Below are 23,297 nucleotides of genomic sequence, written 5' to 3'. Positions count from 1 at the left end.
AGGGAGTCGCGAAACAGGGAGGAGAGGGGAGGAGAAAGGAGGGTGAGAAGAGATGAGGAAAGGGGAAGAGCGGGAGGAGGGAGAGGAGGAGGGGAAGGAGGGAGGTGCGGCGGGTTGGGGGAGGAAGTGCGGTAGGGAGGGAGCAGGTGGAGCGGGAGGGAAGGGAGAGCAGCGGCGGGGGGCGGAGTCTGCAAACTTTCGCTTCGAGGGCATTGTGGGAAGCAGCCATGGTCTGATGCGGGCGCCTCACCTGTCAGCCGCGCCGGCTCCAGCGCTCGCGTCTCGTCCTCGCGTCCCCCGCGCTCGTCCCTCACCGGCCGGGGACGGCGGCGGCCCAGCCACCATGGTGAGTGCGGGAGAGCTGGGCGGCGGCGCGGACCCCAGCGGGTGTGTGAGGGCGCCCTCCCCAAGCACCTGCACCGCCGGGCCGGGCGCGAGGCCGGTAAGGGAGCAGCCCGGTCGCGCCGCGCGGTCCCCCACCCCGCCATCCCGACCCCGGCCCGGGACACCAGGGACGCCAGCTCGAGTCCCTCGCGGCCACGGGGCGCCGCTGCTTCATTCATTCGACCGTTTTTGCTGAGCGCTTAGTCTGTGCCAGGCGCGGGGCCAGGCGGCGGAGACGTCGTGGGGACCCGGTGGAGCCCTGGCTGTTGGCGGCTTATCTTCTAGGAGGAGGATGTGGAAGGAGGGAGATGAGTAATAGACCAGTAAAATCGAGATAACTTCCGAGAGTAAGTGCTGTGAAGTCTCAAGTACAACCGGATGCAGGGATGGAGAGGCAGCTATAAAAGAGGGGCAGGAAGCGAAGGCCTCCCTGAGGAGGTGACATCTGAGCTGTTGGAAGTCCTAGGGGGGCATTGCAGGTAGTGGGAGCAGTGAGAGCAAAGGCCAGAGAGGAGGAACCCTTGCTTCTAGTGGGACAGGTAGTCAGGTACCAGATAAGACATCCTCATAAGCCCAGTTAAGGAGTTTGGATTTTATTCCACCCGAGTGGAAGGGGACCAGTGATCCAGGTGAGAGACCTGGTTGCAGTTGATGGAAGCAATAGCTTTAAGCGCCTCTCGACCTTGCCTTCTGTTCAGGGTAGGTTTTTTTTTTTTTTTTTTTTTTGAGTATGCAGTGGCCTGAACAGCACTGAGTTCCACTTCCCCAGGTGAGCTCACTTCCCAAATCAAAGGAGGAACAAAAGTGACCGCACTCTGCACTTGAGTACCCGCTGCAGGTGGAGCAGGAAGGCCCCGAGGGTTACAAAAGTTGATGGACAAGGAGGGCAGCGGAGTGCTGAGCTCCTGGTCCAGAAGATCACAGATGGTGGTTCCTAGGTTTGGCTGCATAGACTGGAGGTGCCATTGTTGTTTGTTGAGGGTTCCTTGTAAATACAGCATGGTGCAAAAAGGAACCTGTAAATAATGGAGCAACTCTCCTGGCTTGCTCAGGTTTCCCAAGGAACACAGTGACATATGTGCAGCACACTGCATCGTTTGCCTCATGAAGAATGGAATGAGGCCCTGGAGTTTGTGAGTTGCAAAAATCTTCCATCCAGAAAGCTGGTACAAGTTCTGGACAACACTTGCAGTGGAGTTTTATTTTTTTCTTGCTGGTGTCAATGATGAGTTGATCAAAAATGTGCAGTTTCCCTAGTTTTTCATCAGACCTTGCTCAATGGGAGATATTGATGGTTTTGAGTGCCTGTGATAACCAACTCTACCTTCTACCTTCGTGATCTCAGTTAGTTCTTGCAACAAGCAACCAAATGAAAGTATTATGCTCTTTGCATTTTACCTGCTCTGACCTGTCCCAGCAACATGTCCTTGTATCATGCCTTGACCTCTCTATGCCAGTTTGCTCATTTATAAAGTAGAGGTAATAATTGATCCTAACTCATAAGGCAGTGGTTCTCAAAGTTTGGTCTGGATACACTTAGGAGTCCCCAAGGTTTTTTAGAGTCCAGAAGGCCAAAACTCTTTTCATAATAACACAAAGGTATTATTTACCCTTTACACGTTCATTCCTACATGAGTATACATGATGTTTTCTCAAGGTTAACCTGACCTGGGAGAGTGCAGCAGAGTGAATGCAAAAGCAGTAGGCCAGTCCAGCTGTCTTCTATTGAGCCAGACTTTAAGGAAATTTGCCAAAATGTAAAACAATGCCATTCTTCCCATTTTTTTTCCTTTGGAAAACATTGTTACTGTTCATTAAAGAGTTTCTGTTAATGTGTAACAGGTTGATTATAGTTTTTAAGTGAATTAATAAGTCTCTAAATTTTTTCTGTACTTAAATTCACAATACAGTAAACATCAATACAACTTAAACAAAAAGTCTTTGGGGCTGAATTTTAAAAAATATATATACATGTTTTGTTGTTTCATTTAATTAATACCTTATTTTTATTATTTGGGGCTGAGTTTTTAAGAGTGAAGAGAGTCCCAGGCAGGTTCTGTGCATGAATGCAAGTGAAAGCTGGTAGACCAGCTTTGCCCATTGTAAGTGCTCAGTGTCTGTCACTTCCTATCTTTTATTACTGTCATGTGGCAGAGAAGCATAAGTGGCCCTCCCCATTGCCCTGCATCTCTAGGCTTTTTAGTGAGGATCGCTTTGTTTTTCTTCTGCTTCGTTCCTGACTCTTGCTGCTAGGAAACTGGAAGATGCCCACATCATCCTGCTGGTACCTACACACAGAAAATGGTCCTTGGTTCCACTGGGCCAGTGATCTAGATTTCAAGGGCAGAAGTTTCATACACTTTGCATCTAGGGGCAATGCTTATAGCTGGGTGGTTCTGTTTGCATCAGCTTTGTACTTTTGCACCCTGCCTTTGTTTTAGAAATCTCTATCTTGGGAAATAAAGCTAGGGTTATTGTGTTTTCAGAGATCCCCACTGGCTGTGAGCCCAGTGCACTTAAACACTTAACTGGGGAGAATTTACTATTGCATGGTTGCCAGTGTTGATGGAAGAAGGAGGATTTTAAAACTTTGCTCCTTTATGTATTTGTTTTCCCTTGGACAGAGGAGCCTGATGGACTATAGTCCGTGGGGTCACAAAGAGTTGGATATGACTTAGACCACCACCATCACCAAGCAGATATCAATGAGGATTTACAGGGTGAAGTTTGAAAGGCTTTGGGAACACCCTTAATAAAAATGCATGTGGACTTTGTTTTATGTAGTCATCATGCTTCTGAAAAGTTGAGGTGACTTTTAACATCACATTGTGAACAAAATTGGGAAATTACCCATTGAAAGAATCTCAAGTGATGACCCTTTTTGAAACATCAGTAAGCACCTTCTTGTGTTGCAATTCCAATTCTCATAATATATGTTATTATCTAAAGTAAAATAGACTTATGTTAAAAAAAAGTCAAGGATTTTTTTATGTGATTTTGCATTTGACTTGAGAGAGAGACCTTCCCAAACTGAACTGTAAAGTTATTCCTGTATCAGAATCCATGTTTGAATCAGCATAAGTCCTTCCTTTTCCTAAATAGGGTAATTCCAAGCTTCCATGTGCATCATAATCTTGTTGTATTACAGAGAAATGGGAACAGTGAAAAGGAGTTGCCAAGAATAAGGGTGGAGATATCTAACTCTGAACCTGGAGACCCTGCTGTGAGTCCCCCTCCCTACCTGATGTATCATTTTTATTGTCTCAGGTTTAAATAAATTGTAACTAGCATGTATTGTTGTTTTGGTTGGTGGTACATATCTACAATGGAATATTTCTCAGCCACTAAAAGGAATGAAATTACATCATTTGTATGTGAATGGACCCATGGCATATACATTCCATGGAATTCTCCAGGCCAGAATACTGGAGTGGGTAGCCTTTCCCTTCTCCAGGAGATCTTCCCAACCCAGGGATTGAACCCAGGTCTCCTGCATTGCAGGCAGATTCTTTACCAGCTGAGCCACAAGGGAAGCCCAAGAATACTGGAATGGGTAGCCTGTCCCTTCTCCAGGGAATCTTCCCAACCCAGGAATTGAACTGAGGTCTCCTGCATTGCAGGCGGATTCTTTACCAACTGACTGATGACGGAAGCCATAGCTTTACAACACTGTAAAGCAACTATCAGTTTAGTTCAGTTGCTCAGTCGTATCCTACTCTTTGTGACGCTGTGGACTGCAGCACGCCAGGCTTCCCTGTCCATCACCAACTCCCAGAGCTTGCTCAAACTCATGTCTATCGAGTTGGCGATGCCATCCAACCATCTCATCCTCTGTCATCCCCTTCTCCTCCTGCCTTCAGTCTTTCCCAGCATCAGGGTCTTTCCCAAGGAGTCAGTTCTGTGCATCAGGTCGCCAAAGTATTGGAGTTTCAGCTTCAGCATCAGTCCTTCCAGTGAATATTCAGGACTGATTTCCTTTAGGATTGACTGGTTGGATCTCCTTGCAGTCTAAGGGACTCGCAAGAGTCTTTTCCAACACCACAGTTCAAAAGCATTCTTCAGTGCTCAGCTTTCTTTATAGTCCAACTCTCACATCCATACATGACTACTGGAAAAACCATAGCTTTGATTAGATGGACCTTTGTCAGCAAAGTAATGTCTCTGCATTTTAATATACTTACTAGGTTTGTCATACCTTTTCTTCCAAGGAGCAAGCATCTTCTAATTTCATGGCTGCAGTCACCATCTGCAGTGATTTTGGAGCCCACGAAAATAAAGTCTCTCACTGTTTCCATTGTTTCCCCATCTGTTTGCCCTGAAGTGATGGGACCAGATGCCATGATCTTTGTTTTTTGAATGTTGAGTTATAAACCAACTTTTTCACTTTCCTCTTTCACTTGCATCAAGAGGCTCTTTAGTTTTTCTTCACTTTCTGCCATAAGAGTGGTGTCATCTGCATATCTGAGGTTATTGATATTTCTCCCGGCAATCTTGATTCTAGCTTGTGCTTCCTCCAGCCCGGCATTTCTCAAGATGTACTCTGCATATAAGTTAAATAAGCAGGGTGACAATATACAGCCTTGATGTACTCCTTTCCCGATTTGGAACCAGTCTATTTTTCCATGTTGGGTTCTAACTGTTGCTTCTTGACCTGCATACAGATTTCTCAGGAGGCAGGTCAGGTGGTCTCGTATTCCCATCTCTTCAAGAATTTTCCACAGTTTGTTGTGATCCACACAGTCAAAGGTTTTGGCGTAGTCAATAAAGCAGAAGTAGATGTTTTTCTGATATTCTCTTGCTTTTTCTATGATCCAGCGGATGTTGGCAATTTGATCTCTGGTTCTGCTGCCTTTTCTAAATCCAGCTTGAATATCTGGAAGTTCAGGGTTCATATACTTTTGAAGCCTGGCTTGGAGAATTTTGAGCATTACTTTGCCAGCATGTGAGATGAGTGCACTTGTGCGGTAGTTTGAACATTCTTTAGCGTTGCCTTTCTTTGGGATTGGAGTGAAAATTGACCTTTTCCAGTCCTGTGGCCACTGCTGAATTTCCCAAATTTGCTGGCATATTGAGTGCAGCACTTTCACAGCATCATCTTTTAGGATTTGTAATAGCTTAACTGGAATTCCATCACCTCCAGTAGCTTTGTTTGTAGTGATGCTTCCTAAGGCCCACTTGACTTCGCATTCTAGAATGTCTGGCTCTAGGTGAGTGACCACACCATTGTGGTTATCTGGGTATGAAGATCTTTTTTGTGTAGTTCTTCTGTGTATTCTTGCCACCTTTTCTTAATATCTTCTTCTTCTGCTAGGTCCATTAAAAAAAAAAAGCAAAAAAAAAAGCTTTTTACGTCTAAAGAAAATTCCAATTTGAGGGTGAGGAAGCCTCTTAACAGTAATGACCACACTCCTCTGAGTGTGATCTGACTGCTGGCAAGTACCTACTGTGGGTAGAGGGCTTGGGAATAGACACTCTGTTCTCCCAAGAGGGTTCATCTACAATAGGCCCTTCTCATGTGTCTCCCAGCAACACCAATGAGATTTGTATTTACCCCTCACTGGGATTGTTACTTCTGAATTCCCATGACTGGTTTTGTGACAAATACTGTCAACAGCTTACAATTTTTGTGTGGTATTTTATTAAAAACAGAGGGAAGGAAATGGTCAGCTGATTGTGTATTTGCCGCAAATACACAGCTGTTTTTAACATCTGTCCTTTCAGGTTCCATGAATTATTTTATTACAGATTAAGACATAAGGATAAAATAACCCCTAACACAAATAAAGAAACCTCCTGTGGAAACTTTCCTGGCAGTCCAGTGGTTATAACCCTGTGTTCCCAGTGCTGGGGAAATAGGCTCAATATCTGGTTGGGTAACTAAGATCCTACATGGAAAAAAAAAAATAAAGAAGCCTCCTGAGTCCTCAAAGATTAGCATTCCTTGACATCTCTATAAATCATTCCTTCAATTTTATTTTCTTGTTACTATGCAGAGATTCTCCCAGTGAGCTGAGGCTTCACTGAGGTTCCTTCTTTCCTGTAGTCTATCTTTGCCTCTCTTACAGTCTCCCTTTCTGGTGTATCTAGTTTTACTCTGATGCAATTCTTTGCTGAGGAGAAATTCCCTTTCCACGGTGTGAAGCCCCCAAATCCTGTGATGTTAAAGAATGCACACAGAGATCAGAGGCAGACACCCCTAAAATCCTCTCTGAAGTGTACTGAGCTGTCTTGCCAGCATTCTGAGTAGCTAGAGAAAATGAACTTCTTGCTAACATGGGATAACTTAAGAATTTTAACAGTGGAAAGGGGGTACTGAAAATTGTTTCGATTAGAAATGAAATGCGGCTGACTATTATGAGGAAGCTGGCCTTCAAAAAATCTCCCACGAAGTCCAAAGTCTGAAAACTTCCCAACAGGAAGAACTGGGTTCTGAAATAGCTCTCTCTAAATGGTTTCTGGAAACTGCCTGGGGAAAAAGAATATGACCACTCATTAGTCCCTCAGTGTGATAGAGTATAGACCTATATTATATTCAGTCGAGAACAGAGGCGTGTGGGATTCTGTGTTTTATGTCCTTGTTGTATCTTCTCTAGCAGGGCTTCTGGGATGGTAAGAAATGGTGGGTGTGTGGCAAGGTTCAGTGGCCAGTGAGATGCTCCAGGAGTCTTCCTTCCATGCTGGGCTATTGAGGAGGAACTAAGGTCACATGTGGTCTGCAAACTGTGGTGCGTCTGCCCTTTGTATAACCACCCTTGTCAAGGGGGGACTTCTAGAGATAAAAACAACCCATCCAGCTCATTGTAGATTAAAAGATTTTTTTTTTGCATTAAAACATCAATGTATTTGGGTCCAAGATACAAAATTCACATAAACTTTAAAAATAAAACCCTAAGAAATAGCTTGTTTCTGACTAGTTTGTTGTTGTTCAGTTACTAAGTCATGTCTGACTTCTTACAACCTCATGAACTGCAGCTTGCTAGGCTACCCTGTCCTTCACTATCTCTCAGAGTTTGCTCAAACTCATGTCTGCATCTAAGGATTTCATTCTCTGCTTCCCCCTTCTCTTCCTCTCCTCAGTATTTCCCAGAATCCGGATCTTTTCCAATGATCAGTCAGCCCTTTGCATCAGGTGGCCAGAGTATTGAAGCTTCAGTTGCTTAAGGCTAACCCTCCAGGTCTCACACACCTACCTGCCTTTTCTGCTATTACAGTTATTTGGGAAGAGAAATTTGAGACAGTGTTCTAAGGCAGATGTCCGAAACATCTTTTCTGTAAAGAGCCAGACTGTAAATATTTCAGGCTTTCTGGGCCCTATGTAGTCTTTGTCCCTATTACCCAGCCCTTCTGTTGTAGAGTGAAAGCAGCCATGGACAAGAGGCAAATGGCTTTGATTGTGTTTTAATAAAGCTTTATTTACCAAAGCAGGTGGGAGAGCCAGAATTGGCCTGGAGGCTGTGGTTTGATCTGTAGACTCATGTCCTACCTCAGGTTCCACTAATTCACTCATGTGTGTAGTTTTTTCCCTTTTTGGGGCCACACTGCAAGATGTGCAGAACTTCCCCAACCAGGGATTGAACTCGGGTACTCTGCCTTGGAAGCACAGAGTCTTAACTACTGGACCACCAGGGAAGTTCATTCATGTGTATATTTGACAAATATATTGAACACCTGCCCTACGACAAACAATGTTTCAGGCAGGACTAGCTATGTAATTTGTGGTGTGTGTGTGCATGCCAATTCACTCATTCTTGTCCGACTCTTTGTGGTCCTTTGGACCGTAGCCCACCAGATTCCTCTGTCCTTGGGGATTCTCCATGCCAGAATACTGGAGTGGGTTGCCATGTTCTCCGCCAAGGGATCTTCCTGACCCAGGGATCGAACCTGCATCTCATGTCTCCTGCATTGGCAGGCAGGTTCTTTACCACTGGCGCCACTTGGGAAGCCCATAATTTGTGGCAGTCAGTGAAAAATGAAAATGTGGGAGCCCTTGCTCAGAATTTATTGAGAATTTCAAGATGATGTCTGCAGAGCGTTAAATCAAGGATGGTGCCTTTTTGAATCTATGGCCCCAGTGTCCACAGAAACCAGCCCTGGATCTGGGCCACAGAAGTTGTATTGAATAACCTGGAAACTCTCCTGGAGGCCACTTTCCGGGTAGAGTGGTGGGTGAGGGGAGTTCTGTAAGCTTTCTTAATATGTATTTTTTTAATATGTATTTTGTATCAAGCACACAGAAGAGAGTTATACTCCCAAAGCATTTGTTAGTCATCATCTCATTTTTACTTCATTTACCTCATTTTATGCAGGGACCCTAGCAGTGTTGGTTTTGGTGGCTCCGTCACATCCTGCCACCCTGTCCCTTCTTGTCCTGAGGTGGTGGGGCCGTTCGTCCAGCTGCCTCACACTGCGCTTGGTCACTTCCTGTACACGTTCTGGCTGGATGGAGAGTTCAGAGCCGTATCTGTGCCCCCATATGCTGTAGATTAAATCCTCGGGTTAGTGCTTCTGCTGCTGACATCACGTTTGCATGCCCGTGGAGCCCTGGGCGCAGGATGCCATGTCTTCTCTAGCACCTCCCAGTTCTGCCTGATTGTCAGGTGTAGTGTCACTTGTCAGCTTAGATCCTGTACATTATTTCCCCATTTGTGTAAAATCAGGACACACATATGCCTACATATAAACATCAAACTTCCAGAAGAGTACGCTAGAGACACTGATTGTTTTGGGGAAGAACTTTAAGCATCTGGTGTTTAAAAAGATTCCCTTTTTATTGTGTTCTGTTAGATCCTTCAGTTTTTTTATATTTGAATGTAATACCTTTTAAATTATATGAAATGTGACTTCAAAAATATTTCCATTTATATTACTTCTTCAGCAAAACTCTATTTTTCCCCGTGTTTTATAACTTCTTAAGCTTGGGTGTGTCTGGAACTGGGATGGAAGCAGAATAAGTTTCCTTAAAATACACACACATGGACACAGATGCATATACACACACATACATGCACACACACATGCATGCACACACCCAGACACTTTGTTCTTTTCTCTTTAAGTTGGGCTCTTGGCCAGGCTTCCAGGACCCCTCTTTTTACCTTGCATTTGAAGGAGAATTGTGAATAGCTGAGGGGAAAAAAATGTGATCCAGCTTTCTCACTGAAATGACTCTGAAAGCTTCTGGTAATAAGATAAAATATTTCCAGTCACTTCAGCAGACGGAAGCATTAAAGCACAGAGATGTTTGTCTGATGGTCTCGGGTTGGGCTTGGTGGAACGTTCTAGCAAGATTGAGAAGTCTTGTCTCTGAAAGAGTCAGGAAGGATTAGTCAAGGCTGGAACCAGATTCAGATGATCAGGGGATAGTTCAGCCCCCAGTTTTAGTGTCTGCTGCCCACTCACAGCTTCCCTTGGCTTCCTTAAAAAATATCAGGGCAGCAACTTTTCCTTATGCAGGTAAAGCTACTGCTGCTGCTGCTGCTAAGTCGCTTCAGTTGTGTCTGACTCTGTGCGACCCCATAGACGGCAGCCCACCAGGCTCCCCTGTCCCTGGGATTCTCCAGGCAAGAACACTGGAGTGGGTTGCCATTTCCTTCTCCAATGCATGAAAGTGAAAAGTGAAAGTGAAGTCGCTCAGTCGTGCCTGACTCTTAGCGACCCCATGGACTGCAGCCTACCAGGCTCCTCCGTCCATGGGATTTTCCAGGCAAGAGTACTGGAGTGGGGGTGAAGCTACTAGAGGCCTGAAATAGACAAACGTTCAAGTGTCAGAACTTCCTTGGGCTTATATACATGTTGAACTACACGTTCCTGTGGGGGTGACCTGCATACAGCATTTCAGGAAGGCTGTCTACATTCAGTTCTGAAGGCAGGTATGGGACATGGGTGTGATGTGGTTGGAGGAGAATATGCTGAGGCACCCGGCCCTGGGCCCCTGGGTGCAGGCTTCGTAGTCTGGGTTGCTGTGCTCTTTGCTGTTGTAACTGGGCCCACTTCCTAAATTTCCCTGAAGATTGAATGAGCCAGTCCAATCCTGGCACACATTCCATCAGTGGTAACCAGGATATTTTTAAGAGAAATAGGAAAAAGCTAAGGAAACACTTAAAAATAGATTGCAGAGACTGGGGAGGTGGGAGAAGGTAAGGGCTGTGCGTGTGTGTGTGCTCAGTCGCTTCAGTCATGTCCGACTCTTTGCGCCCCTATGGACAGTAGCCTGCCCAGGCCCTTCTGTCTGTGGGATTCTCCAGGCAAGAATACTGGCTACTGGAGTGCGTTGCCATACCCTCCTCCAGGGGATCTTCCTGACCCAGGGATTGGACTTGGGTCTGTTATGTCTCCTGCATTGGCAGGCAGGTTCTTTACCACTAGCGCCATCTGGGAACCCTTGAAGGTAAGAGTCACTGTACAATGATATCATATTAAAAAATGTGATTCTAAACTCAGTGTAGGACTTCCCTGGTGGTCCAGTGGTTAAGACTCTGCCTTTCAATGCAAGGGACGAAGGTTCGATTCCTGTTCAGGGAACTAAGCCTGCATGCCACAGCTACTGAGATGGCACTCCACAACCAGAGAGAAGCCCATGCACCACAACTAAGACTCGACACTGCCAAAAATAAGTAAATAAAATTAAAAAAAAAAAAACAAAACAAAAAACCTCAGTGTATGTGTCTGAAATAAGTACTTGCCCTCAGTTTCTTTATAAGAAGACAAGTTCTCAATTCTAAGTGCCCTGAGTATGAGTCCTACCTTTGTAAGTGTGTTTGGCCTCAAGATTTGGCTACCTTAAGAATTCAGAAAATCTAGCCTGTGTTGACAACCTTGGCCAAAACTAAAGGGAAAGAGGGAGGCTTGACTGTATAACAAAGCAGGTCTGTCTCTCAGATTGAACCCGAAGTTTCAAAAAATATGATGGTTGTACCATCTCTTAAAGTTTGTTCACAACTGTTCACATGGTTGTCAAGGTAGAAAGGCCCTGGGGACAGACTTTTAATGAGGGCTGAGTAGGCTGCAGCAGGAAGAAAAAAGACGGTCCTTAATAAACGTTTAAGTGGTCATTACCATGCAGGGCACTGAGTTTAGCATAATGATAGCCTTCCGAACAAAGTTGTTCCTGACCACAAAAAAATTCACATTAAGAAAGATCAAATAAGCATCACTATGAAATATGAATAGGGTCCCAAGTTGTTAATGTTTCATTCAACTTCAAAGTCATAGTGAAAATTGCTTGGATGTTCTCCTCCCTGTTCCTAGGATCTTTTTTCTCCTTGGATGATTTGAAACAGCACCAAAGGCCAGTCTGCCTGTCCGAGAGACTCCAGGAAAGAATCTAATTAGGAACATATTGACTGTAAGACAAAATTTAACTAATGATAGGTATTGTTGATAGACGCTAAGTTGATTACTCTGTCCAGAGGAAATGATAAATGGGAAAAGAATACATGAATCACTTTTCCGAGTTTTTTTTTTTTTTTTCTTCTTCTTCGTCTGTTAATGTTGTGTTCTTAACTGGGGAGGTTATTAGAAAAGAAAACTCCGCCAGTATCTGTTTCTTGATTCCAAGAAACTTGTGGTGTTGGGAAGAAATTTCTCACGTGCATAGCAAACCTAGATGAGTATGCTGCTGCTGCTAAGTCACTTCAGTCGTGTCCGACTCTGTGCAACCCCAGAGACGGCAACCCACTAGACTCCCCCGTCCCTGGGATTCTCCAGGCAAGAACACTGGAGTGGGTTGCCATTTCCTTCTCCAATGCATGAAAGTGAAAAGTGAAAGTGAAGTCGCTCAGTCGTGTCTGACTCCCAGCGACCCCATGGACTGCAGCCTACCAGGCCCCTCTGTCCATGGGATTTTCCAGGCAAGAGTACTGGAGTGGGGTGCCATTGCCTTCTCCGAGATGAGTATGGGAGTATATAATTAAGCTCTGAAGTATGTCGTTCAGATTACATAATTGCTGCAGGAATTCTGTGGAGGAGGACAGGGGAGGGGCTCATGGGAGAGAAAGGTGTGGGGCTGAGGCTGGAAAAGCAGGTGACCCTGCCATTAGCTTTTCAGGAAGACTGCATATCTGGTACATATGTGAGTGGGAAAGGGTTAATAAGGAGACAACACAGAAAGGTAGTATTAGGAAATTGAAGTCCTGGAGGAGGGCTTGCTGAAGGTCTGCCACAACAAAGTGGTTTCTTATTGATTGTCCCATCTCTAACTCTGCCCTCTAGTCACCCCCGCTAAGAAATTCTTTATCCAGTATTATCAGAATGATGTTTCTCACGTAGGGACTTTCCAGAAAATGAAAACGGATGAACTTTTTATTTTAGAGTTAAAAAAAATATCTTCCTTAAGTATTTAGGGAAATGGGTCAAAAGTAGCTTGAGGCCTGTCCAGAGTCAGGAGGAACCTCACCTCACTTAACTGCATGGTTTTGGAGGTGACTTGCCTTCTTAGCAGACAAGAAACAATGTTACTGAAGTTGCAAGTGTGTTGCAAGGGATGTGTGTGTGTATGTATTAATATTTTGTCTCTGAATGGGCTAGTTTCCTTATGTATCTCTAAGAAACCATCTGCTGTTACCTTTCTCCATTACTTTAATGAATGTTTTGAAAATGAAAGCTTATTTTCTTTAACTTTTTATTTCATATTGGAGTATAGCCTATGAACAATGTTATGATAGTTTCAGATGAACAGAGAAGGGACTCAGCCACACATATACATGTATCCATTCTCCCCCAAACTCTCCTTCCATCCAAGCTGCTGCATAACTTTGATTAGAGTTCCATGTACTATACGGTAGGTCCTTGTTAGTTATTCATTTTAAACATAGCAGCATGAATTTGTCAATCCTAAACTCCCTAACTATCCCTCCCCCCTTCACCCACAACCATAAGTTTGTTCTCTAAGTCTGTGAGTCTCTTTCTGTTTTGTAAGTTCATTTGTATCATTTATTGTTAGATTCCACATATAAGGGATATCATACAATATTTCTCCTTCTCTGACTTAACTTCACTCAGTATGGCAATCTCTAGAGCCATCCATGTTGCTGCAAATGGTATTATTTCATGCTTTTTAATGGCTGAGTAATGTTCCATTGTATTTACGTACCACATCTTTTTTTCATAGAAGCATTAGGCAAACATCCCTAGAAAGACAGAAGAGCATGGTGCTTTGAAGGACTGTTGGGACTGGAAGATAAGGGACTTTGGGTCCTGTACCCAGTCTTGCCAATAACCATGACCTTTATTTACCAGATTACCTAACTCTTTGGAGACAGTTCTCAGCTGTTACATGAGGGGAGCATGGGCCTGAGAAAGAATCTTAAAAATCCTTTCTGGCTCTCACAGTTTGTATCGAGCTACAAGAAAATTGTTTGTCTCCCCAAACCCAGTATACATTATTTTCTGCATGTGTCAGATTCAGAAGCAAGGCTGGCCTTATTCTAAGTCGTTGATCCATATGTTCTTGTGTTGCTGATGATCAGGATCTGGGCTTGTCCTAAGTGCAGCCCGCAGGTGGGATTGTCATGTACCATGAAGGTGCAGCAGCTGTACCAGCAGAGTTCATGTCACTGTATGTGGAGCCATTGCGCTGCTGGCCCATCAGTTTATGTGTGTGTTTTAGGTACAGGAGTAAGTGCAGTTTGGGCTTCAATCAAGTCAAGTGTGAAAGAAACACAGCATTATTATTTTGCTATAGGTACATATTTACTGAATACCAACTGTGTCCTGTACTCGGAATATATCAACTTGGAGATGATTAAGAGAGAAGAGACAGAAATGATTGTGCTTCTGATTCCACAGGGAGGGAAAATGTATAAATAAAGCAAGTTGCATCCTGAAGTATGGATTTCTTTTAAGAATGTTGAAAATAGAGATGTAGTCGGGAAAGGACAAAGTACATGGGGAAGTGTAAATTTTACGGGAGATTCTGAAAAGGTGTTATAGGCTTGGTTTGGTGAAGAGTGTATTTCAGGCATTGGGAAAGAAGGAGGAGCTGGGGTGTGAGATGGATCCTAATAAGATGTGTTTCAGTTCCTGAAAGCAGAGTGGTGTGGCTGCCTGTGGGATTGGGTGTAGGGCACACACATGCACACATACTGAAATCTCCTAGAAACCTACTCCCTTAGAAAAAGTGGACGTATTTGGTGGAGGATGTTGAATGACGGAGAAGATTTGCTTCCTGTCATTTGTCTGGAGGACAATCCAGAAAGGTCTGACTTTTTTTGTTGTTGTTCAGAAAGATTTTAAAGTGAAATTTAAAGTTTTATGTTCATTTTCTTTCATATGAGGTAAGTTGAACAACCACGCCCATATCTCAGAAAAACTTTAATCTATCTTTTGTAATTTTTTTCACTTCCTCTGTATTGAGATGAACCTCCTGATCATGAGCTTGGTTGTTGGAACAATGCCAAATTGCTGTAAAAATTTTTTTTGAAATATAACTGACATATAATAATATATTAGTTTGAAGTCTATAGCATAATGATTCAGTATATGTATAAACTGTGAAATGATCACTGCAATAAGTCTAGTTAACATCTGTGGTCATTTTTTAAGGAAAAACTATAATAATCATTATATTTTTAGCAAATATTTATAGCATGAATGCTTCCATAATATACTTCCAACTTAGAATTATATTCTGTGCTAGAGTCTTGGGTATGGAGGCTAAAAATTGGGCCTTGAAAGAGTGACCAAAAAAAAAAAAAAAGACACAAATTCTTATGGGGTTGCACAGAGTCGGACACGCCTGAAGCAACTTAGCAGCAGCAGTAGCAAGATAAGAAAATGGAAATGGAAAAGAACTTTTCTTTACAAAGCATCTTTTTTCTTTCTAATTTTTTTGAGGTATAATAGACCAAAGCACCTTGGGGTGGAATTTTTTTTGTAACATCCTTGAAAGATCTATAATTAAACATCAGTTTTATCACCAACTGCCATATTTATTTATGGGTGCCAGAGACTTTATAGTTTATTTTGTAGTGATACATTGCTAAAATTAGGTTAGATTTCTGAATTTGAAGTAACTACTTAAAATGTTGGGCAAGGGAAAGAAATGAGAAAATAGAGTGTGCTTTTCTTTCATTGCCTATTTCTCTACCAGGTGATGTAAAGAATGGTTATTTCTTGCAAAAGTGACCCGCAAATATCTTTTGCATCCTCCCCTAAAAAAATTTCATGCTATTTGGTAGATCTAATGAAAAAAGAAACAAGTGTTCAAAATTGAAGATGTTAAGTCCATCTTCAGCCCTCTCTGCACATGACTAATTGCTATGACCCTGAGATGGGCCAGGCCAGCCCTGGGTGTGGTGTGGTGTTCCCTGAGCTGTGTAGGGAGCTGGAAACCACCAGGTAAAGAACAGGTGTACTCTAGAAATGCATATTTATTTATTAATACTGCCCACCCTTACTCACATCACATTATAAGAATAGAAAAAGGCCCTAAATATAATGAGATTTGAGCAGAAGGCCAGATTCACTATCATTGTAATTAGCCCTGAGATTACTCTGTTGGCAATTAAAATAGATGTAAACTATTTCCCTGTGACTGAATCTGTGACCATTAAATAATGTCTTCAAAGCAGCTGATGGTTTTTAGAGTTTTCTGGGATAAGAATCCTTTCAAAAATCTGCTAAAATTTCTGGATTTTTTCCTTAGAGTGATGCTCATAAATCCAAAATATATTTTTAGGAAGTCTATCAATACCCCTTTCTCTTCCAGATTATCCCTAGACACCGGGCATTTCTTGTCAAGCTATAGAGTTCTATGTGAATTCAATACCTAGCTCTGCCATCTATAGCTTGATCACTCCAGGAAAGTCTTCTAAGTGTCAGCAATGTAATTTATTATTATGATTATTGTTATTGTCTTCAATGTTGGTACATCACCTTGGTATGTGAATTAATGCATATAAACGTGCCCAGCATTTTGCCTGCCATGCAGTGGGCCATTTTTACCGATAAATAAAATTGTCATGTAGAATACTGCACTCATATTAGTTGGTCAGCAGGTTCGCGTCTCCTTGGAGGAAAGACTCCCAGGTAAGTTAGAAGATGATCAGAAGATTTTGTGGGGATCTTAGGACTGGAGTAGCAAGAGCTGGAGCACCAGTGCCAGTGTCTCCAGTGTCATCTGACTCACAGCTCTTGCATCTGTCTCCCCTTGAGGTAAAGAAGTCAGCAGCAGACACTCAAAGAGGCCAGATTCTCACCTTTGCCCCTGGAGATGTGTTCACAAATTCTTCCAAGTTGTCTTCTGTTTTTGAGGCCTGTAAACAGGTGCTACTGTGAAGAGAGCCTTCTTTAGGCAGGCTACTGTAGAGAAGATCCTGGAGCTACGTTCTAGTTGTCATTCCAACCATGTCGTCCTCTGACCATACCACAGTTGTGTTGACTGGAATGTGTCTTCTGCAGAGGAGTAATCACGCTGCCTATGGGCTATTTTAATTGCCAAGTCAGGGGATCGCATGTAGTCATTTGTGAGCAGTCTGCAGTACTGTGGATTCTAGTGTCATGCATCTACTTAACAGAGACTCCAAAGACTTGTGCAGTGTAACAGCAGTCCTGTCTCCACTGCGCATATACATAGATTGCCTTCAATTGTGTGGATGATGGAAGACCTTAGGCTCTATAGTCAGGTCTGGGTTGGAATCCCTGTTGTTCACTATCCTTAGCGCTCAGCCGTTAACGTAGGTATTATGGCACATCTATCCATGGCCTTAGATGAACGCTCACTGTCTGCTCACTGCTGGTGATTATCTTGATTATGATGGCTTGTGGCTGCTCACATTTCCTGCTTCTCTTAGCAACGCTGCATGTTCATGCCTGGCGTTGCCCAAAAAAGGGCCATTGGATCTATTGATTTGCTTCTGACAAATGACCAGCTGAAGTAGTTTTTTCAAATGTGTGAGAATGGAAAAAAAATCATCCACGCTCTGTCATGGAGATTTATCATAGATTGTATTACTTACAGGGCTTCCCAGGTAGCACTAGTGTTAAAGAACTGCCTGCCAATGCAGGGACATAGAAGACACAGGTTTGATCCCTGGGTTGGGAAGATCCCCTGGAGGAGGGCACGGCAACCCTCTCCGGTATTCTCACCTGCAGAATCCCGTGGACAGAGGAGTCTGGCGAGCTGCAGTCCGTAGGGTCACAAAGAGTCTGACACTACTGAAGCGACTTAGAATGCATGTACACATATTACTTACATCCTAATTTAAGCGATTAACCTAGCTCATGACAAAGTTCATTGTGGTGATTTTATGTTCTATGGAATGTGGAGTAATGTATAGATAAGAATGGTTTATGTACTTGGGTTATTTGCTGTGGAATTTTGAGCATTTTAGATTTTAGTTGACAAGGACCCATTGCCTTAGTTTTTCTTACAAGGTTCAAATGCTAGGTTGGTTTTACAATATATGCAACATTCATCTTAGGTTCATTTCTACCTTACTCCTTAGGAATTTGAGGTTAGTTCATAAACTAGGAGGGAAAGTGATTGTTATCTGTGAGTCAGACCCTAAAGAATCATTACTTGAATCTGTCTAAAATTTAACCCAGTCTCTTTGTTTCCTTTGGATTATACCCAAAATCAACCTGGAATGGTTTCTCCAAGAATTAGTTCCTTCAGACTCTTCCTGTCAAAGACAATGTGTCCTATCCTGGAGGCCATGGCTGGAATTTACCAGCCAAGGAGAACCAATGACTGTTTCAGTGCAAAAGAGTCTCATAAGTTTTGCAGAACTCATGGTTCTAGAAAACCATAGGTTCTGGTTTATAGAACATTGACACTGACTTTCAGAATCAATGGTATTGTTCTAACTCTGTCTATCCTATTGGTAGAATGAATTAAAAGTACAAAACTCCAAGTCAAAAACCAAATCTCATTCTTTTAAAATAAAGATCAGGTCTTTGTTATTATTGTCAGCCTGATATCTCCTCTACAGCCTTAGGACCCTTATAATTTTTTCGTTTAGTGTATGAGCCTCATTTTGATTGAAGTATAACTATATTTGAAACATGAAACTATATATGTTGCAAATGGTGGTTTCCATGATCAGTGAGAATTTTGTTTGTAATATTTGGTAGGGTCATTGGAAAACCAGAGGGTTGCCATGCATGCCCTCCTCCAGGGGATTTTCCTGACCCAGGGATTGAACCTGCATCTCCTGCATTGCAAGTGGATTCTTTACCACTAAGCCACCTGGGCTTCCCCCAGTATTTCGTAGTGTCATTGGAAAATCAGCCCTGACCACATGCCCCTGATTATTGTAGCTAGAGAGAGGCCAGGGATGGTTTAAATGTTACCTTACAAATAGATTCAGTTTCAGAATTAGGTGATGTCTGAGAAGCAGAAAGCCCAGCTTTTTGTTATTTTTGCCTCTTTGTTAGCAAACTCAGTTCTGATGGGTGTGGTCTCTGCTCCTAGGCTGTGAACTAAACAGTGCAGAACAGAAAACGAGTCACAGGGAGCAGCTGCTTCCCCTTGTTAATGGACGAAAGAAGGAACAGAGTGTGAGACAGTGAGTGATGCCAACCATGTACACCGTGGTCTCATCTCTGATTTTTCTCTGACTTCTCAGCACAGTCTTGCTCACAATGAGAGTCACAAAGGGTCAAAGCCTGGGGGACGGGGAGGGCATGAAGCCCAGGCCACTTCCATATTCTAGAGCCACTGGCATGTGACAAAATGAAAAAGTGTCCAAACAAGGCTATAAATATTGTGGCACTCTTTCAAGCCTTATGCTTAACAAGATAATACATGCAGTGTTCATAAAATGTTGTGCACTTTAACTGTGCCATTTGCAAAGTATTTTAAGAATTTGTAAAAATATATTGATTCACTGTGTATGCCAGGATCTTGAACTGGTCGTGGGACACAGGCTTATAGCCATACAAAGAATGTCTCTATCTTTCAGCCTCACTGGGGTTTTTCTGTGGCAGCCTGAGTGATGCGTGATTCTAAACCTGAGATGCTTTGTGGGTATGAGGCCCGCCCCTTCCTTCTCACCCTTCCATCAGTGGAGCTTCCTCTGAGTCTGAGGTTGATTTGTCTATCTTTGCATCCAACACATCGGCACGCGAAATATCCATATTTTGGAAAATGGCTTGTAGGAATGATGCAGGGGTTGTGTCAGAGTGGGCTTAGCCAGGCTGTGTCCTTCAAACAAGGCTATAGAAGGTAAAAATATTCAGAGTCAGGGATTTGCTGCCAGTCTGCTGGCTTCCAAGCCCAATATCACCTGTAGCTGTGTGACCTTGGACAAGTTTCTTAACCTCTCTTGTCTCTCAGTTACCCCAACCTAGGAAGTAGAAAATACCTTTCTCCTGTGTTCATTGTGGAAATTAAATGATGTAAAATACTTAGCACAGGGCGTGACTGGCAGCAATGATATTCCAAATTATGCAAAATGGTAATAAATTCCTGTTTGTTATATTACCCATTTTTCTTCCCAAGACTTTAGTTTATTTGTTCTCTTGCTCTTGGGCTCAGGCAGGTGATGAAGGCCTGTGAATATACCATGTAGAGATGCTGTGCTCCATCTCTAGGCATCAGTTTAAAAAAAACAGGCTTTGGAAGTCATAGAAAAGTCACTCAAGTAAAGCTTCATGGAGTTCTCTGAAGCCTCCAGACTCTCTTTAACCAGAGTTGTTCAGATTTTGCTTTTTACTCTGTAATTAACTTTATTTAGATTCAGGGTTTCCATGTTGAAGAAATATCTCTCAGGGCAAGGGAACCAAAATTTACTACACCTCCCTCACAGCAGATAAACAATGGCTCACACATCGACATGCATAAATGGGGAGGACTTTGACCAATGAATGTGGTGTCTGTGTTACTCTAATATTTGGTTTCTGAGAAATATGTAAAAAATGCTTTATGACTGGTGATTTGAGAATCATTCTCTGTATCCCATTATTTTAAAGAATGTGTGGTTATCTTTGTCTTGTGTGATAAATGGCTAGTGTCAGATGTTTAGAGGTGAAAAATACCTTAGAAGTTATTGCAGGTCCAATACCCCAGAGATGCTGGCCAACTTGCAAGTCATATAGAACTGGTTTTTGGCGAAAATCTGGACTCAAAACCACATGGTAGGCCACAATGCCATGCTGATTTTCCTAAGGTTGTTATTTGACTGCTGCTGCTGCTGCTAACTTGCTTATTTTACTGGGCCAGTAGTAAATAGACAGAGAATATAAACAGTGTCAGACTTTATTTTTTGGGGCTCCAAAATCACTGCAGATGGTGACTGCAGCCATGAAATTAAAAGACGCTTACTCCTTGGAAGAAAAGTTATGACCAACCTAGATAGCATATTCAAAAGCAGAGACATTTCTTTGTCAACAAAGGTCCATCTAATCAAGGCTATGGTTTTTCCAGGGGTCATGTATGGATGTGAGAGTTGGACTGTGAAGAAAGCTGAGTGCCGAAGAATTGATGCTTTTGAACTGTGGTGTTGGAGAAGACTCTTGAGAGTCCCTTGGACTGCAAAGAGATCCAACCAGTCCATTCCGAAGGAGATCAACCCTGGGATTTCTTTGGAAGGGATGATGCTGAAGCTGAAACTCCAGTACTTTGGCCACCTCATGTGAAGAGTTGACTCATTGGAAAAGACTCTGATGCTGGGAGGGATTGGGGGCAGGAGGAGAGGGGACGACAGAGGATGAGATGGCTGGATGGCATCACTGACTCGATGGACGTGAGTCTGAGTGAACTCCGGGAGTTGGTGATGGACAGGGAGGCCTGGCGTGCTGCGATTCATGGGATCGCAAAGAGTCGGACATGACTGAGCAACTGAATTTACTGACTGAACTGAAGCTACTTATACACAGGAGACATGGATTTGATGCCTGGGTTGGGAAGATCTCTTGGAGGAGAAAATGGCAACCCACTCTAGTATTCTTCTCTGAAAAATTCCATGGACAGAGGAGCCTGGTGGGCTACAGTTCATGGGGTGCTAAGAGCTGGACATGATTTAGTGACTGAGCACACACATATACAGCTTTATAACACCTGAAAACTACTAGATCATATATTCTTAATTTCTACAGCTTATATTCAAGGGACCCCAAGATATAAACATGATTCTCACGTTCCAAATAATCACTAAACTGAAAAACCCCAGCATTTACAATTGTATATAGATGGAAGTGTTTTTGGATGAGGCCAAAAACAGCTCTAGGGGAAGGTGGACAAAGAGCTTGAATAGACATTTCTCCAAAGAAGATATCCAAATGACCAATAAGCACACTATCACAGTGCTCACAATCACAGTTCATTCAGTTCAGTTCAGTCGCTCAGTTGTGTCCGACTCTTTGCGACCCCATGAATCACAGCACACCAGGCCTCCCTGTCCATCACCAACTCCCAGAGTTCACCTAAACTCACGTCCATGGAGTCGGTGATGCCATCCAGCCATCTCATCCTCTGTTGTCCCCTTTTCCTCCTGCCCCCAGTCCCTCCCAGCATCAGAGTCTTTCCCAATGAGTCAACTCTTCGCATGAGGTGGCCAAAGTATTGGAGTTTCAGTTTTAGCATCAGTCCTTCCAAAGAACACCCAGGACTGATCTCCTTTAGAATGGACTGGTTGGATCTCCTTGCAGTCCAAGGGACTCTCAAGAGTCTTCTCCAACACCACAGTTCAAAAGCATCAATTCTTTGGTGCTCAGCCTTCTTCACAGTCCAACTTTCACATCTATATATGACCACTGGAAAAACCATAGCCTTGACTAGACGGACCTTTGTTGGCAAAGTAATGTCTCTGCTTTTGAATATGCTATCTAGGTTGGTCATAACTTTCCTTCCAAGGAGTAAGCGTCTTTTAATATTATGGCTGCAATCACCATCTTCAGTGATTTTGGGACCCCAAAAAATAAAGTCTGACACTATTTCCTCTGTTTCCCCATCTATTTCCCATGAAGTGATGGGACCAGATGCCATGGTCTTCAGTTCAGTTGCTCAGTCGTGTCCGACTCTTTGCAACCCCATGAATCGCAGCACGCCAGGCCTCCCTGTCCATCACCATCTCTCGGAGTTCAGTCAAACTCACGTCCATGGAGTCGGTGATGCCATCCAGCCATCTCATCCTCTGTTGTCCCCTTTTCCTCCTGCCCCCAATCTCTCCCAGCATCAGAGTCTTTTCCAATGAATCAACTCTTCACATGAGGTGGCCAAAGTACTGGAGTTTCAGCTTTAGCATCAGCCATGATCTTAGTTTTATGCAAATCCAAAGCACAATGAGATAGTATTCAATACACATTAGAATGGCTATTTTTGTTTAATCCAATGACAGATTTTTTTTAAGTAGAATCAATGAACAAGTGAAATTGTGTACAATGTAATCCCCAAGGATTTACCCATCAGGAGGCTACAAGAGAGATTCATCCACATCAGATGGGCAATGAAAATTTCTGAACTTGCTGCCCTGTTTTAAAGGAAATTCAAAGGCCAACAAGACTACACAGAAGTTTCTAAAGTTTGCTAAAGGGAGAGTTAGCAGAAGAGGTGGAGTCCCGAAAAGGATAAAAGTTAGAATGACTACTATTTTTTTTTTACAATCAGAAAATAAGTATTGGTGAAGATGTGGATAAATTGGAACTCTTGTGTACTGCTTAGAGGAATGTAAAATGATGTGGCTGCTATGAAAATAGTATGACAGTTCCTCAAAATATTAAACATAGAATTACCATATTATTAACCAATTCTGTTTCTGAGTGTGTACCCCAAAGAATTGAAAGCAGAGACTTGAAGAGATATTTGTATACTGTCTTCATAACAACATTATTCACAAATGGCCTAAAGGGGAAAGCAACCCAGGTGTCCATCCGTGGATGAATGGATAAGATGGACTATTTATATGTAGTGGAATATTATTCAGACTTAAAAAGGAAGGAAATTCTGACATGTTTCAACATGGGTGAACCTTGAA

General features: G+C 43.0%; 1 protein-coding gene across 2 annotated transcripts in view; it reads left to right on the top strand.

Annotated features, from left to right (window-relative positions):
- Window positions 1–134: 134 nt before the first annotated feature.
- Window positions 135–23,297, top strand: part of AP1S3 (adaptor related protein complex 1 subunit sigma 3) — a 67,985-nt gene continuing 44,822 nt past the window's right edge. Inside the window, exon 1 of one of the 2 annotated variants that reach the window (XM_006069693.3) lies at window positions 135–346. In XM_006069693.3, coding sequence (XP_006069755.1) covers window positions 236–346 — 111 coding nt within the window. In that variant the 5' untranslated portion in view covers window positions 135–235. Of the gene's footprint in view, window positions 443–23,297 lie in introns of both variants that reach the window. The other variant, XM_044937890.1, reaches the window with a different exon arrangement.

Source organism: Bubalus bubalis, chromosome 2 (genome assembly GCF_019923935.1).
Source record: "Bubalus bubalis isolate 160015118507 breed Murrah chromosome 2, NDDB_SH_1, whole genome shotgun sequence".
Lineage (NCBI taxonomy): Eukaryota > Metazoa > Chordata > Mammalia > Artiodactyla > Bovidae > Bubalus > Bubalus bubalis.
The sequence above is the reverse complement of the archived record's forward strand: the minus strand, read 5'-3'. Positions and strand labels throughout refer to the sequence as shown.